General features: G+C 37.2%; 1 protein-coding gene across 1 annotated transcript; it reads right to left on the bottom strand.

Annotated features, from left to right (window-relative positions):
* Nucleotides 1-39: 39 nt before the first annotated feature.
* Nucleotides 40-14,059, bottom strand: rhoq (ras homolog family member Q). The gene is made up of 5 exons (XM_056771277.1): nucleotides 13,552-14,059; nucleotides 13,256-13,314; nucleotides 2,199-2,363; nucleotides 835-930; nucleotides 40-612 (listed from the first exon to the last, which is right to left on the bottom strand). Exons 1-5 carry the CDS (start codon nucleotides 13,706-13,708, stop codon nucleotides 457-459), a joined length of 633 nt encoding a protein of 210 aa, XP_056627255.1. The 5' UTR covers nucleotides 13,709-14,059; the 3' UTR covers nucleotides 40-456.
* Nucleotides 14,060-16,079: the final 2,020 nt, after the last annotated feature.

Below are 16,079 nucleotides of genomic sequence, written 5' to 3'. Positions count from 1 at the left end.
AGACCGGGTTTCCCTTTTTGAAGTTAAATAAAGTCCTACTTCTGTAAATGACACAAGGGTTTGGTTGTGCTGTTGAGGCTGTCTGCGTTTCAACCCTAAAAGTGAACTTGTGCTCACAGAGCCAGACATGGAAACAGATTGTTTTTAGTCTACTGTACATCTTTCATTTTCTATTCTCTGTGCTTGTCAATTCAATAATTTAGAATCTCCAACCATTTTCCTTGTAGCCCACCTCATTGTTTAGTGTTTGTGTCAATTATCCTTGAAGAACATTTATTTTTGAATAATGCTCTTCTCAATCTCCCAACTTGAACTATGAGCCTCAATTGTTAACACTATTTGTAGACGATTGCATCCAGTGATATTGGTTGTTCTCTGGTTGTCAGTTCATCATGGCATCACCGTCAATTGTTGAGTTCCTGTTTATCGTCTTCTGAGCTGTTCTGTCAGTCCACCTCATGTGATCAGACAGCAGTTGATGCAGCGGGGGCCCAGTCTTCGCTTGAGAACGCCTTTCTTAGGAGCCAGTATGGCTATAATGGCCTCATCAAACACAGTTTTCAAGCCTTTCTGCGTCAGCGCAGAGCATTCGACATAACAGCATGCACCAATCTGGAAAGCCATAGAAACGGTCTAATGAGACATCATTTCTATCTTATATCACCTCATAAGCAGCATTTCACATGTATCCATCATTTGTCAGTTTCCGTGTTTCCTGAGAACCTCTGACATTCAGGATTTGAACATTTTGAACACTTCAACTTATGTGCGAGTTTTTACTTTCCAATGTTTCATTTTTACATTCAGGAAGAGGATGCTTTCCTTGTCCCTCACCTCCTTTGCTAGCTTTTGGCCTTGTTCTGTCACAATGGGCTTTTCCTTCACATCATTCAGCTTGGCAATAGTCTTGGGATCATCCCGCAGGTCAATCTATAGCCAAGAAATGAGACAAGACATAGTTAGCCCTAAAATAACATGGAAAGCCCCAAACTTTGATTCTGAGAGAAGTGGTTAAATGAATAGTTTACTAAAAAATGAACAATTCCTGTCAAATGAGTATGATGTGTGAATTATTCAGCTTCACCTTTTGTTTAGGATAAAAGTTTGAGACGTGGGTAAATAACGACAGCATTTGTATCTTTACATGTGTTGAACTACTTCTTAACTGTGCACATGTTAAGGTTAGTAGATGAGACTCCATATGATGAGGTTTGTTTTTAGAGCAGCAAGGAAATTCAATCCAAGACCAGATGGTTGCATACGTCGACAAACTCCCCTTTCACCTAAAAAGTTTCGCTACAGTTGCCCGGGAGGGTCTCGGTCTTCACTGTTTCCAATTAAAATTCCGTCTCATCCAATTCTGACTTTCTGCCAGCTACTCCAGATGTATATAGAGGCCTTCTCTATACTTCTAGTAAAGCATTGCTAAATCTACAAAACAGACTTCACACCTTCAACTTAACATATGGGACACAAACATATTGTATGCATTTGTAAAAAAAAAAGAATGGATATAAATATGACCTGTATCTTTAAAACACTCAAATCTACCAAAGGTGAACTCACAGATGTCAGGTTGAATCCCACAGTATGTCGAGATGAAAAAACGGAGAATTACCAATTCAAATATTAGGAAAGCCTTTCTAACTTGATGTGATTCATATGTTGGTAGAGATTCGATTTGGCAGTGGAGCTTTGTAAACACAGAGGCAAGCGATCTCATGCTTTCACTTCTGCACAACTCACTCGGCCCCCTCTGCTATCGATTACTCTGCATTTGTATTCACCTCACTCAGGGGTCTGATTTAGACCGGAACCGTAGACACAGCAATAAACATGACCGCTCAGGGCTGGAGTTGATTATAAAATCTAATTTTTAACACATAGACATGTATAGCACCTGCAAACCCCCACCTGTGATTCATAAGTATGTAAGGCTATTAATAAATGAACCATTAATAAATTACCGGAAACTGCTTTTAAAACAAGAACATTTACAATATTTATAACGCATGTTGTTCATGCACAAGGAATCCACATTCCCCACAAATTCATGCTATAGCCAAAGGCAGCGACACAATGTGGTACCTTTTAAAACGCTAACGTCCTGATCCACAGTATTACTTTCCTTTTAAAAAACTATTACATAATGTGCAATGCATTATGCATATGCTGTTAAGTGTGGCAAGTGTGCATACCTGAGTGCCAATGAGCAGGTAAGGGACATTGGGTGCATATTCCTGGAGTTCAGGGACCCATTCCTCTCTTACATTCTGGAAGCTGGCTGGATTCACCACCGAGAAGCAAATGAGGAAGACATCCGTCATGGGGTAGGACAGGGGTCGTAGGCGATCATAGTCCTCCTATCAGAACACAGGACTTTGGGTAAAACAAGTATTCGATGTCTTATTCAGGCATTTATTTTAATATTGTAATACAAGAGACATTAAAATGTCCGACAGTAAGACACAGAGTACCCGTATAGATATAATCCAGTCACATCTTTAACAGTATATATTTGGAACACAGAGAGTCAATCCTCCCCTACAAATCTAAACTAACAGGGTTTTTCCTCACAAAATCTTGCTTACATCTTAAACATGATTTTCGAAAAAAAAAAAACTCACATCAACACTTTCCATTTAATTGGTTGAAAGATAATGTTTAAAAACATTACTTTGAAAGTTTTACTGTTTTTCCAAAATGTCTTCTCATTACTGTAACCACTTAAAACTGTCAATCTCATAGCATGTTTTACTAAAAACTTTATTAATAAGTTATCAAGTATATATTTTTTAATGCAGAAAAATATCTTTATCGGGAATGAGAATGAAAAGGTAATGTACACAGCGTGACAAGAGAAAATTAAGCTTTTAACAAAAAATATATTAAGTAATCTGGTGGTAGCTATTTGAAAGTTACTGGCAGATGGGTTACATAAAATCAAACTCCGTGTAAATATCTTTCTGTGTTTACACACTTGACAGTCTTTTAAAAATGTTACGGAAGATGAGAACATCCTTCATGGATACTTATTTTTTACACTTTTATTTTACATAATTATTCTGTAAATGTTTTGTTTTTTTCCGTTTATGTCATGTGAGAACATCCAATATTTTTTTCAGAATATTTTTGTTTTAAATTACAACATATAGTGCACTCAGACAGTGTCAAGGTAATGAGAATTGCTGCAGAAAAACACTAAAATGCACAAATAATTCATTCCTATGTTAGAATTATGCTTTGTACAAGGTAGAGAACACTTTATTTATTATGATAATTTTTTATACTAATAAATAACTGTTTTGCGATTAAAATCTTAACCCAACAACATCTGCCACTGTATTGAATCACTGACCACAAATGTCCTTCAATAAAGCATTATCAGCCACAGATCATTCAGAAACCAGAAACTACACGGGTCTGAATCATAAAGCATAGATTAATATGATTCATATTTAGACCACCGAAAAATCCATATTTCATTCACAAGTGTTTTCCTATATGGCCTCAAACATCTCTGAGGCAGCAACAGAAACCAGAGACCCTTGGATAAACTTGGATTTACAGGGGAGATGTGCCTGATATTTTTGGGAGCTTGTTTATTTCACAGTGTGTATATGTGTGTATCCATGCCCTGTGTGTGTGTGTTTGTCTGTGTTTGCATCCAATTATCCACAGTGTATAGTTTTTAATGGGAGTGCCAAACCATGTGCCTCTGCTCTGGCCATGCATGGCAGTATATAAAAAGTTAACTTGCAACAGAAATTAAACCTTAGAAACGTGAAATAGTTAAATCTCTGAGCCTCAGACATTTATTTACCGTGACGTTTTCTCGTATAGGAGCATCCAAACTGTGAGACTTTACTAGCGACTGCCAACTGAAGATCACGAGTGAGAAAACACTTCTGTGAGCGCCATGAGGCCCTTCAAGGTTTCTCACAGCAAGATTTTCCGCTTGGACACTGCGAGCTGCATCCAGTAAACACACAGAGATGCACAGCAGATGCACCTGCTCATATATCAACGGGTGTGACCCAAAATAAATTGAAAAATGATATATAATCTGACAGTTTAATTTGAAACTGTCAAAGCTCCAAGGCCCAATGAGCTGTTCTCTTTCAGAAATATGAATTTACGATAGTCTCAAGAATTACAGCCGTAGTCTCAAAGCATCTCAGAACAGAGTGTAAACCACATCATTTGTCTGGGTTTGCTTTTTCCTGTAGGGAGACAGTCCAGTTCCTGTTGTAACCCAAACCCGACCAAAAGTTAAGCAGGTGCATCTGCGGGACTTTTGTGCAAGTGTATGTCTGTCTCCGAGGGCCACTTATGATACAAATAAACCCTCCGCCACCCATCCTCTGGCTGGTTGAAGCATTCTTCAGGGGGTGATGGTGGAAGGGGGTATTATTTACTGCTGGCGAAAAACTGAACATAGAATAAGGCAACATATCACCCACATCTCGATTGTAACTTATGCTTCAGTCCAGAGACCACCGTTTGCGTATTTATATCACGTTAAGGAGTAAATGAAATTGGAATGATAATAATTTACAATAACTAAAGGGGTAGGTTTTTACAATACCTAAAGGGGTAGGTTCAATGATGCAAAATATTGCATCATTGACTCGCCCTCATGTTATTCCAAACCTGTATGACTTTCTTCTCTGAAACACAAAAAAGACATATTAAGAAATGTCTCAGTGGTTCTGTATCCATACAATGTAAGTCAATAGGGTCCAATGCTATTTGGTTACCAACATTCATAAAAAAAAAAATTGTGTTCCAAATAAAAAAGTCATTCAGGTTTGGAATGATTTGGGAAAACTGTCCCTTTAAGCGGTTTTAGCAACACTGTACATTTAAAGGGAAAGTTCACCCAGAAATCTGTCATCATCTTTTCAGCCTCAAGTTGTTTCAAACTTGTATAAATTTGTCATTGTTTTGCTGAACACAAAGAAATATATTAAGTAGAATGTCAGAAATCAAACCGATCTCATCCCCCGTTGACTCGTAATATTTATTTTCCCTACTATGGCAGTAAATGGGGATCTGTTTGTTTGGTTACTGACATTCTTCCAAATATCTTTCATTGTGTTCAGCAAAACAATGTCAGTAACCAAACAGATTTGACACTTTCATAGTAGGAAACCAAACTACTATGGTTTTCAATGGTGCCTTAGAAGAAGATTTTTAGAATAATGGAGGAGACCAAACCGTTCTGTGTTCAAGAGAACAAAAAAAGATTATAAAGGTTTGAGACAACTTTAAGCTGGGTAAATGATGACAGAACATTAAAGGAAAAATTCAGTCATAATTCAACCTCCAGTTGTTCCAAACCGCTATAAATGTCTTAGTTTTGCTGAAAACAAAGGAAGATATTTGGAAGACCAAACAAACAGATCCCCATTTACTGCCATAGTAGGGAAAATAAATACTACGAGTCAACGGGGGATGAGATCGGTTTGATTTCTGACATTCTACTTAATATATTTCTTTGTGTTTAGCAGAACAAAGAAATGTTTACAGGTTTGGATTTTTTTGTGGTGAACTGTCCCTTTAAATGCTGTTGTTCATTACTAGTTTGACCATTTTACTATGTTTATCCTATCAATTTATACATTTTCCCAAAATTATATTTTAAGTTGCTTATTAAACAAAGATTCCCCCAAATGATGATATTTTAAGACATACTTAATATATTTATCATAGTTCATTGTAACTCATTGTTAATCAACCTGTTTACAAAAAGGTTAAAATACATTTTGCTTGTGGATAAATAGGAAAACAAGTGGATTAAAAACATTATTATATTAATGCCTGTTCCCTAGGAAAAGACCATGATGGCTTATCACGATCCAGAGCTTTTTAACAATGAAATATGTGACATTTCTGTGGAAAGCGTGTGTTCCGTGACATCACAGGAGGTGATGTGAGGTCTGTGGAGCGCTGAGGGAAATGGATTGGAAAAAAGCAGTATAATGCAGGGAACCTGGAAACACCCTTCACAGCTGCCTGATAGAATCATTACCATAAAGCTCACCCTCCAGCTGATACCACCAACATCAGCCCTCACACAACACACGCACAGTCTCTGAATAGATGCATTTCTCCGGGAGTATGGAGACTGTGACAATACAGTCAATTGTATACGGTCTCTCTCCACACATGGTACTGTACAATCTGACTCCTGACTCTTCTCTTCCTCTCTTTTACAAAAGAAATGTCTGAGAGTGAGACCGTCATGTGTTATCTGTACAGAGATGCACTTTCCTTGATACACAGACTCCTTTAAATAATCGTTCTTCCGACCCATCGCATATTTAAAAATGCATTTGTGATTAAGCTGTGGCATATAGGTAATAGGGTGATACAGGTACACACCAATCAAGCATTTCTTGTTTTTCTCTGTATGTTTCTCTAGGCTAGATAAAAATGCCCAAATTAGTGGGTTTTTAATACATATAGAAAAAAATATGTGTGAATATTCAACACTTTTTTGCACATCCTATTGATTGTTAAATTGTATTGTTTTACATAAACATTATATCTGCCATCGGCTACGTAGACGTCGCCAACCACCATGTTGTATCATTATTCAAAATGTTCTGTGTAATGTAGGCTGTATTGTTCTATGCATCACGTGGACAGACAATACACTACAATTTCCAATATTGGATTGAAGCATGTACAGTATATAAAAATAATATATCTATTTATCTACACCCAAACACATCCGCATATGCCAGTCTTGGCCCCTCTTTCGTTCCTCACCTTACAGATAAGAATCTAATCTGGCTGCCTCTATAATACTCCTTTAAGATTCCCATAATCAGAGCGTGTGAGAGAAAGAGAGAGAGAGATATAGCAAAAGAAAGTGTTTTTACACTGCTCTTCCTATAAAACATGTATCTGCCCAGTCTCTCTGGTCTGCCTTTTACTGCTTTTATTCATGTCTATACTGTTTATCCCCTTAGGTTTAAACTCTACGACTAAGACAATACATTTCTGTCAATTCTCTTTATATTGAAGTGTGTGTTATGTTTATCTATGTACTTCTGTGGATTTGCTGTGGTGCAATAAGTGGGTCAATCTGCAGTTGATACCCGTTTTGCTGTTAGCACCTCATTCCTTACATAACAGAGCAAGAATATGAAAGATGAGAAAGCTAAAACTACCCACAAGCTCCACTTATACAAGTTATAGAGGAATGTAGTGTATGAAATATAATGCAAGAATAGATGATTTTCTACAGATGTTTAAACATTCGGGATGGGATGCAAGGAGGGAGGAATTGAGGAGGGGTGAGAGATAAAGAGCGGGAAGGGGAAACGTTCCTGTGCCGTTCTCCAAGGATTATTAGTCATGGCTGTGTTAACTCAAACGATGCAGATTAAGTGATCTTGCTATGCGCTATAGCGAGTAAACACGCAAGCAGGTAGATCCCTCAGCCCAGATAAACCTCGCTCAGTTCTGTTTCCTCTACTCTTCCTCCGGAGGTTGAGTCAGATTCTGCACAGATGCTCCCCTCCCATACTTCTTTTTAACTACCAATTAAAACAAACCACCTGATAAGTGACATGTGTTTACGTGTGGTCCAACATATGTTTACATGTGGTCCAAAACACGGCAGTGCCTCTCTTGGTCTTGCTCCAAATTCAAGGCTCTGGTGCTGGTGTACCCAACAGCCTCTGGAAAACCACACTACTTCAGCACACTTCTACAGGTTTAGGTTTTTAATGCTCTTTTCTACTCTGAAGATGTAATATTTTGACACTCTAACATTTTTTTTAAATCGCATGACTTTTCTGTGATTAATCATGATTAATCACATTTTTAAGGATAGAATTCAATAATGAATTTAAAAGTAGTGTATTGTGCACTTTTTTTTTTTAAAGAACTCCTATATGAACAAAAGTGCAATAAGATTTGGTTTGCAGACAATTCAAACAAATACGGTGCGTTTTCACAAAAGTATTTCCTTTACATACTTTACTGTTGGAGATACTGAAATTTAATGTTTTAGCAACATAATTGTGATTATTGTATCATTTTTATCCAGCTGAAAACCAATAAAAGGTCACGTGTCATTTTAAGTTAGGCTTACATTTATTGATTTAACAAATATAACATTTTTGACTTAACTTATCCTTTTATATTCCGAATTAACTAGAACTATGTTGTTGTGCTGGGGAAAGAAAATGGGATGGGGTGGGGGTCCATGAGAATGGTGCAGGGTCCAGTACCCCAAAAAGGTTGAGAACCACTGTAATAGGCCAACCCTAAATGCTCTCATTGGTCGAGACGCGTGGTGACGCCATGACCCAGCCAGTACTGAAAATCAACCCACCCCTTATGTGACCCATGGTTTGTCTGTTTGTTTCAGAGCCAGTTAGCAATGGACTTTCGAAATAAAATAATACTTAAAACTGTTAATACACAACAAAATAATTGTCGCCCCAATTTACAGTATAAAACATACAGTCAGGATATATTTATAGAATATTTCACTTTAATGCCCCTGCAAGTATAATTTATATGGTGAAAAATGGACACTATAAATGTATTAATTGGGCAAAATAATTAGGCAAAATAGGAAAACTACAACATTTCATTTTAATACGGAAAAAAACTGCACATAAATCAAAAAGCTCACTGAAAATAAAGCATAACCTGACCGCAATGTGATCTGTCATCAGCATTTAGTCCTCTCTTGTGGCATCATTGTATCATTCTCCTGGGCAATGATTTATAAACTGTACACATATGCATGTGTGTAATTTTTTTTTAAGAACTTCAGTTCATACTCCAGACACACCAATGCAACACACATACGACATTTTTAATGCATTGTTAATAAATCAGAGCGGAAATGTCAACTTTCCAAAGTTGGACATCACTTTTGGCTACTACTATAACTATATATGCATGTTGGTGTATGCATGGATTCAAACTGAACATTCTTCTTTCAAGCCAGAAATAAAATTTCCTCCCGGGAAGAATTTGAGGCTGTTTTGAATAACAGAAACAAAAGATCTGAGAGCTTTTAAAATATTCATGTTCCGATTCCACCATGACCGAATCCCTTCTGGTTTTTTTGTTTTGTCATGAGGTAGCTTCAAGCCCATGGCAACAGAAACATGTCTTACAGGGAGAGGGTGGGAGTCTACTGGATTTAAAGAGAAATCCAAATTACAGATGTTGTTCACATCTGGGGCCCTAGTTCCCTATTTGAAGCCGTAAGATGAGCATGTCAGCTCAATGCACACTTAAACCATCACATATGTGGAACCAGGTGAAAGGTTAGGATTAGATGGTTGAGATGGAGCTGGGAGACAGATGCCAACATCTTAAAACTGCCCTCATTCTCTGACACTGCCTCTCTCTGACACTAGCCAGCTCCCTTTCTGACTGCTGGGGATGTTAGCGTGTCACAACCAATCATACAGAGAGCCTGTGATGTCATTCAACTGACATGCATCTGCTTATGAGCCAAGCGACGCCCTTCACTTGGCAAGCACAGACTATGCACAGAAACTATTTTTAACAGGCTAAAATGAGATGTACACCTGCTTTATCTTCCAATATTGATATCAATAGTGCAATACATGAAGCGCCACGCTTATGGAGAAGACACTTACTAAACAACGTGTCGTAGATATGCGATGTCACCAGAAGTCATACAAAGGCAATTTTGAGGAGGTTTTTCCATTGCGTCGATGCAGAGGGGAGTGTACGGTACTAAATCAGAATATTTCTTCATACTATTTGAACAAATCAACTTATAGATGTGAGATATCTAATAAGTGCCTTTCACTATTGGGTGTGGTCTTTGGAAAAACATTCCAAATCATAAGATCTTTAAATCACGGTTCTCCCAAAACAATTTAACACTCGAAGACCTAAAATATCTGGGATACAAAACATATAGGGTAAACGTCCCTATTAAGTTCACATTCCCATCAGCACACTTCACCCTTTGAGCACAGATTATCAAAAGAAAAAATAACGTATTATCCTACTTGATGTCTTAAACAGTTGACGTGTTTGTTATGACATACCTCCTGTAATATTAAATCAATTGGACGATTACACATGGAGATACGGGTGTTCTGGTGTCCATTCTGAAGCTGTCTGAAAACTTTCACCAAAAGAGTAGCTCTTTTAATGTGGAGTTTTTAGATATATGAAACTTTATTTAGGGTAAGAATCACTGCTTCCTGCAAAATTAAGAGATTAATGTTAAGCATTTGCATAACCTGGATCAGGAATGTGGGAAATAATTACTTTTACATCAAACGATTTTTCAAAATAGAGCGGATGCTATGGAAAATAATCAGCTCACTAGCTATGTAACATTCTGTGCTTCACTAACATATTACGTCACAGGTGATATTGGATTCTACTTTACAATCCAGAATATATTTTTTTTACAATTTATTGACAGTTTTCGGTTTCACACTCCTTTAAGGTGAGCTTAAAGTGTACACTATATGAAAATCACAGAGCTTCAGTGGGACGTCAACATGAAAAAGTATAATTTTATAGATATTGTCAATATTTTTTGTTCATATTAAACTATGTAAAAACTTGGAGTATTTATTTTGTAAAATCTTGTCTTTTAAGTTTAATGTAAAATGTAAATATTGTGACTGCTACTATTAAGCTCAGTGTGTGCTCCCTTTAAGCTCATCCCCATTGAAAGTTTATACATAAACAGACTTAAATAATCACCGATGGTTTTTCACTTTAAGGTAATCTTTATGAAATTTATGCATCAAGATTACAAAATCGAGATGGATGTTAGGGTTAGTTTTTGCCCAGTGATGAATAGGCATGTTATCTGTTCAAAGAGGGAGTCGTCAGACACCATTTCTCAAATATGACGGGTCTGTCCAAAAAATATAAATAAGTTCACATAAGATATGAATAAGTTCACATTCATTTAATAAGAGGCTACATAATTGTGGTCCTGCCTGTGTTAAGTCATGTCTTGTGTTCTACGGTTCTCCACATCTTAAAGGGGTGCTGATCGTCAAAAAACAAGTTGGGCGTATTAAGTAGTAATTCTGTGTTAGAAACCCTCCCCCAGCGATCGTACAGGTTTCGGAAAGATTTTTTCGAACATAAAACTGTTTTGTAACAATAGTTTCCTGTGCACTAAAAATGTCTTAATGTAGATTTTGCTAATAGTTTACCTACTTGTATTATGTCGGCTGCCCATAAAGTGCCCTTGTATAGAAAGGGTTCAATGAGCTGGAAAGTTCAATGCAATGTTGATGCGATGACAGTTAAAGGTAAATCAGTAAAGCTTTGTTAAACTCCCTCTGGGGTGGCTGCATGCCGCATATTCTTAAAAGCCAAATGCAATCTGCTTCCATCTGTTTTGCATTACATTTATTTATTAATTATCAAATGCTTTTATCCAACTCACAGATGTAGAAAACATAAGTGATTCATCCCAATGAGACAAGAACATTTGAAATGCTGTAACAAAAAAATCCTGAACAGGTAGTAACTGGTTGAAAAATAGTAAATAAATAAAATGTTTATGAATGCAATTTAACTATTCTAGTTTCTGTGTGTACTGTAAAATATTATTTTCAGAGCCTGTATAAAAAGAACCCATGGATCTTTACAAAAGATGAACACATCTGTATAACATCAGCTCTTAATTTTACCCAAGCTTTCCTTCCTGTTCCTGGGCTAAATGAACCCTCTTGATCAACTGATCAGTTGCGGTTTCTGTTTGGTCCTAACTGATGCCAGGTATGGAGAAAGCGTGCATATGTGGAGGGTTTTCTATGTTTGAACTTCTTGGAAACTTAATCCCCACCACTCTCCCCTTAACTACCCTTCTACACATCTGGCCCATCACTTGCATCCCCCTTATTTATTTATTTTAAACAGGGGAAATTTTTAGAAGTTACCCATATGGGGAAAAAATGCTGTGTAAGACGCAATACATCATTATGTTCAAGAAACTGTATGTTTCAAAGAGGATGCGTTTGATTTGACAAAAGTTTGGGTGCATTTATGTGCTAAATTTAACCTGCTTCACGGTCAAAATCAGCATGCAAATGTACACTTCGCATGTCTTCAATGCAAGTCCGTCTCTGACACAAAGCATTATATACACTCTAATGTATTTATTGATACAGCATGGAATGTTAATTGAAATCAGCAGTGTTCAACTTTTGATTTGAAAGAAAGTCTGATGTGAACCTTGTTTGCTGTCAGCAGAGAAAAAAAGTTTTACTAGACATGCGGCCTAGTATAAATAATTCATCAAAGATCAAAGACCAGTGTCCCGACACATATTTAGATTTGAGATGTTTCCAAAAGTAACAGCAAAGAGTGCCTATGAATTATTAGCCTTAGGCGAGAAGAATATAACCAGATACAAGACTCAGGGCTCAATCTACATTTCTTCAATCTATACTTGATAGACTGAACACATAAAATGCACTGAAATGGGCCATACAATGCACACTTCTAGCAACTCAAACATCTTAAAGAGACAGTTCACCAAAAAAAATCTGTCATCATTTCATCCCTCGAGTCGAACACAGAGAAAGATATTTTGAAGAATGCTTGTACCAAACAGTTATTGGCCACCACTGACTACAATAGGTTAAAGTAGCAAAGGTAGTAGCAAAGGCGTCACAGAACTGTTTGCTTTCCTACATTCCTCAAAATATCTTCTTTTGTGTTCAATGTAACACAGACATTTATAAAACAGTTTTTCCTACTATGTTAGTCAATGGTGCCCAAGAACTGTTTGGTTACAAGGCAAGCATTCGTCCACATATCTTTCTCTGTGTCCTTCAGAACAAAGAAATGTATACAGATTTGGAACAACTTAAGGGTGAGTAAAGGATAACAGAATTTTCATTATTGGTCGAACTGTTCAAATTAAATACTCATGTAAAGTGTAAGTGTATTTCAGAGGTTCTGCCTTTCAGGGCCAGATTTTATTTGTGAACAGCAGCAACTGAACAGCAACTTGAGAAACTTGGTTAGCAGTAAATATGCGACATAAATAAGTAAATAAACTCCATGTGTTTATATCTGTGCCCTGAGAGACTTCAGTGTGGAGGTACCTGTTGAGTTTGGCAAGGACTGGGCGACTCTATTTACACAGATAAACACAGATGCAAGGTGACGAAATACATTAACGGAAAACATCTAAAAAAGTCCACTCACGCCTAATGAAAAGACCCAAGTCAAAGAGAAAATGGCTTCACCCTACCTGACCCGCAGTGTCATACAGCCCCACCAGGTATTGTTTCCCCCCAACCGTAACACTCACTAAAAAACAAGACAGCAAACTGTTATTTCATGTATTTTGGATTCAATTGATTACATTTGCAATTTGCAAGTTTTTTATTTACAATGGTACTGTGCGGAAAAAGGGATGCTACACCAGTTGCGCCCTCAACCCACAGGTGGTTTCGATCATAGAAACACAATGCAAGTCCATAACACTCTTTGAATATCACCGATTGAACTTCAATATAATGTTCAGTATAATGTGGATGGATTTACCTGCATAATGATCAAACACGGTAGGCACATATTCCTCTGGAAAGGCGTCGTTGGCGTAGCTCATCAACAGACAAGTTTTTCCAACGGCGCCGTCGCCGACAACCACGCATTTTAACATGATGCTGCCGGTACCGTTTGCCATGCCCCAAAAACACATGAATGCACCATCATCGGCTATCCTCCTTTATTACTGATAAGGCGTCATCACCACCAGCAGCAGCGCCTAGCTCGGTCTGATACGCCTAAAGAGCTGAAATGCCATTTCCTCCACCCCGCTTCCCAAATTTGGCATGACTGAGGTATATTCAATACTGGCACACTGCGGCGCGTGGCGCTACTGGACGCACGCGATTAACTTCGCGTCGTCAAGACATCTAGATGTAAGCGACAAATCCCCGATGCCGAGGCGCGTGCACAACACCTTGCGACCCCTGTGCTGTCCCACTTTCCCTACTTTCCAACCCTCGTATCACCTTCCATATGACTCTTATAAACCCAACATGGATTGACTTGCGACATAGGTGGGGTAACAACTCTGGATCAAGGGACCAAGTATAAAGGTTTACTGTCGTTTCGTGTCATTACCAAGTCAGGTTTTCCGCTGAAGGTCTTTTGCGTAAATTTGAGAGGATAGTTTAAATTAAATTTGTATCAGACAGAACGCCTGGTATAATTGTCTGGTTATTCTAGGGACATCACAGGTGGTTTGCTGCATTGTGTTTCCAACAATTAAATGATTACAAATTGTTTAACTTTGAACTTGTTGCGCTTGTAATTCATATTATGTAGCAGATGATCTTTCTATTAATGTTTGTTGCGTTACATTAAATCGTCTCTTTTGGACTTTACGTTTTACGTTTTTGCACTTTCTAGAGGATCCCTAAGATCGCAGTCCAATCAGCTGGAAGCGGCAGGCTGGTCAAGGATGCGCTGCTGTATCACTTTTGACAGCTACTGCAGGAGTCATGTGACCAAACAATTACCTCATACCTTGCGAGCGTGTGTGTCTGTGTGCGTGCATTTGTGTGGGCGCGCACCCATATAACGGTGTGCTGCAGGCGCACCCATTCGCTTTGACATCACTGTGTCTGGGCAGATCTTCTTAGAAAAACTGCAAGAGCTACTTGGCATTCATACATCTGGAGATGTAATGGCGGAAAACGTCTTAAATATTTCTTTTTGCATTTTAGAATGTGTAACTGGGTTACTGTGTGATATTTTACTTTACTTATATAAAAGGTTTGGTATATTTGAACATTTCCTTTAAATTACTTCCCGTACACAAAGCAGCAATTATTGTGACTCTTACTTAGAATAACTCCCACTGTGGATTTTAATGAATGTTTGCTACACTATTTTGCTAGTGCCATGTCATAAATGTAAAGTACATCAGAATTTATACTGTGAAATAAGGCTATGCTATAAATAGCTTGTTTGGGATATCCCAAAGACAAGCAGCTGTGTGATAAATATGGAGTGCTGAAATAAGAATAGCTATGATAAAAACTAATGTGCATATAAAATAATCTGCTTCTTAAATTCATCTGAAATTTCATGCGCATTGCTGCTTTAAACCATACTAAAATGTAAACTGGAAAATGATTGTGAGAGCAGAACTAGAAAGGAGAGAAACAGAAAAGACAGCAGGACAGAAAAGTTGAAGTAGGTCTCCATCTAGTGGACTTTTTCTGTATTTCAGTTTCACAACTGGTTGAGTTTGCAGGTATTATAAAATGTTTTAAATTTAGATTTTAGTCCAATAGATTCCATATTTTTTGCTCATTCGATCTCATATATAAAAAGTTTGCAGTGTCGCTTTATAATATATTTGTGGGATAAATGTTTACATTTTTCCTTTATCAGAATAATTTTTATTGGTATTCCACGAACATGAATGAAGACTTTCTGTGCATAAATAATAATTTTGTCCATTTAGAAAATGTGAAAGTATGAAAATATAAGGGTGGTATGTCTTTTATTATGTAATAATTGTAATAAAATAAAAAACAAAATTATAGTTATATTCATATTAAATTATTAATGTTTTAGGTCCGAGTTATAAAACTGTAATTTACACTTCGATATTTAGGTGTGCATTGCATTTTTTAATTAGAATATGAGAAAACAGTTGTAGAAAAAGGACTTTGAACGATCACCAGATGTAATACCACATACATACTCATTTATGCATGTATATCTAAAGTGTTTAAACGTAACTTATGGTTAGATAAATCTATTTTTTAAACTTAATTAAACGTGCACTGGACGGACAAACGTCTAGTTGCAGCAGCAACCAATAGATGGCGCTAACGTATTAGTGCAATAATACTTTGGCCGAACTAGATGATTCCATCAGTAAATCACATGACAGAATCATCAGCGATGCTTCATTAAAACACACAAAAATGTTTCCCACAGTTGAAGCACTTTACTAATTCGTACTCATGACGAACAATTCAATACCTCAATCTCTTAAATTATGAATCCTAGCATTAGACTTAACTAGGCAATGACACCATTACAAGGGA

The sequence above is a fragment of the Triplophysa dalaica genome, chromosome 17 (genome assembly GCF_015846415.1).
Source record: "Triplophysa dalaica isolate WHDGS20190420 chromosome 17, ASM1584641v1, whole genome shotgun sequence".
NCBI lineage: Eukaryota > Metazoa > Chordata > Actinopteri > Cypriniformes > Nemacheilidae > Triplophysa > Triplophysa dalaica.
The sequence above is the reverse complement of the archived record's forward strand: the minus strand, read 5'-3'. Positions and strand labels throughout refer to the sequence as shown.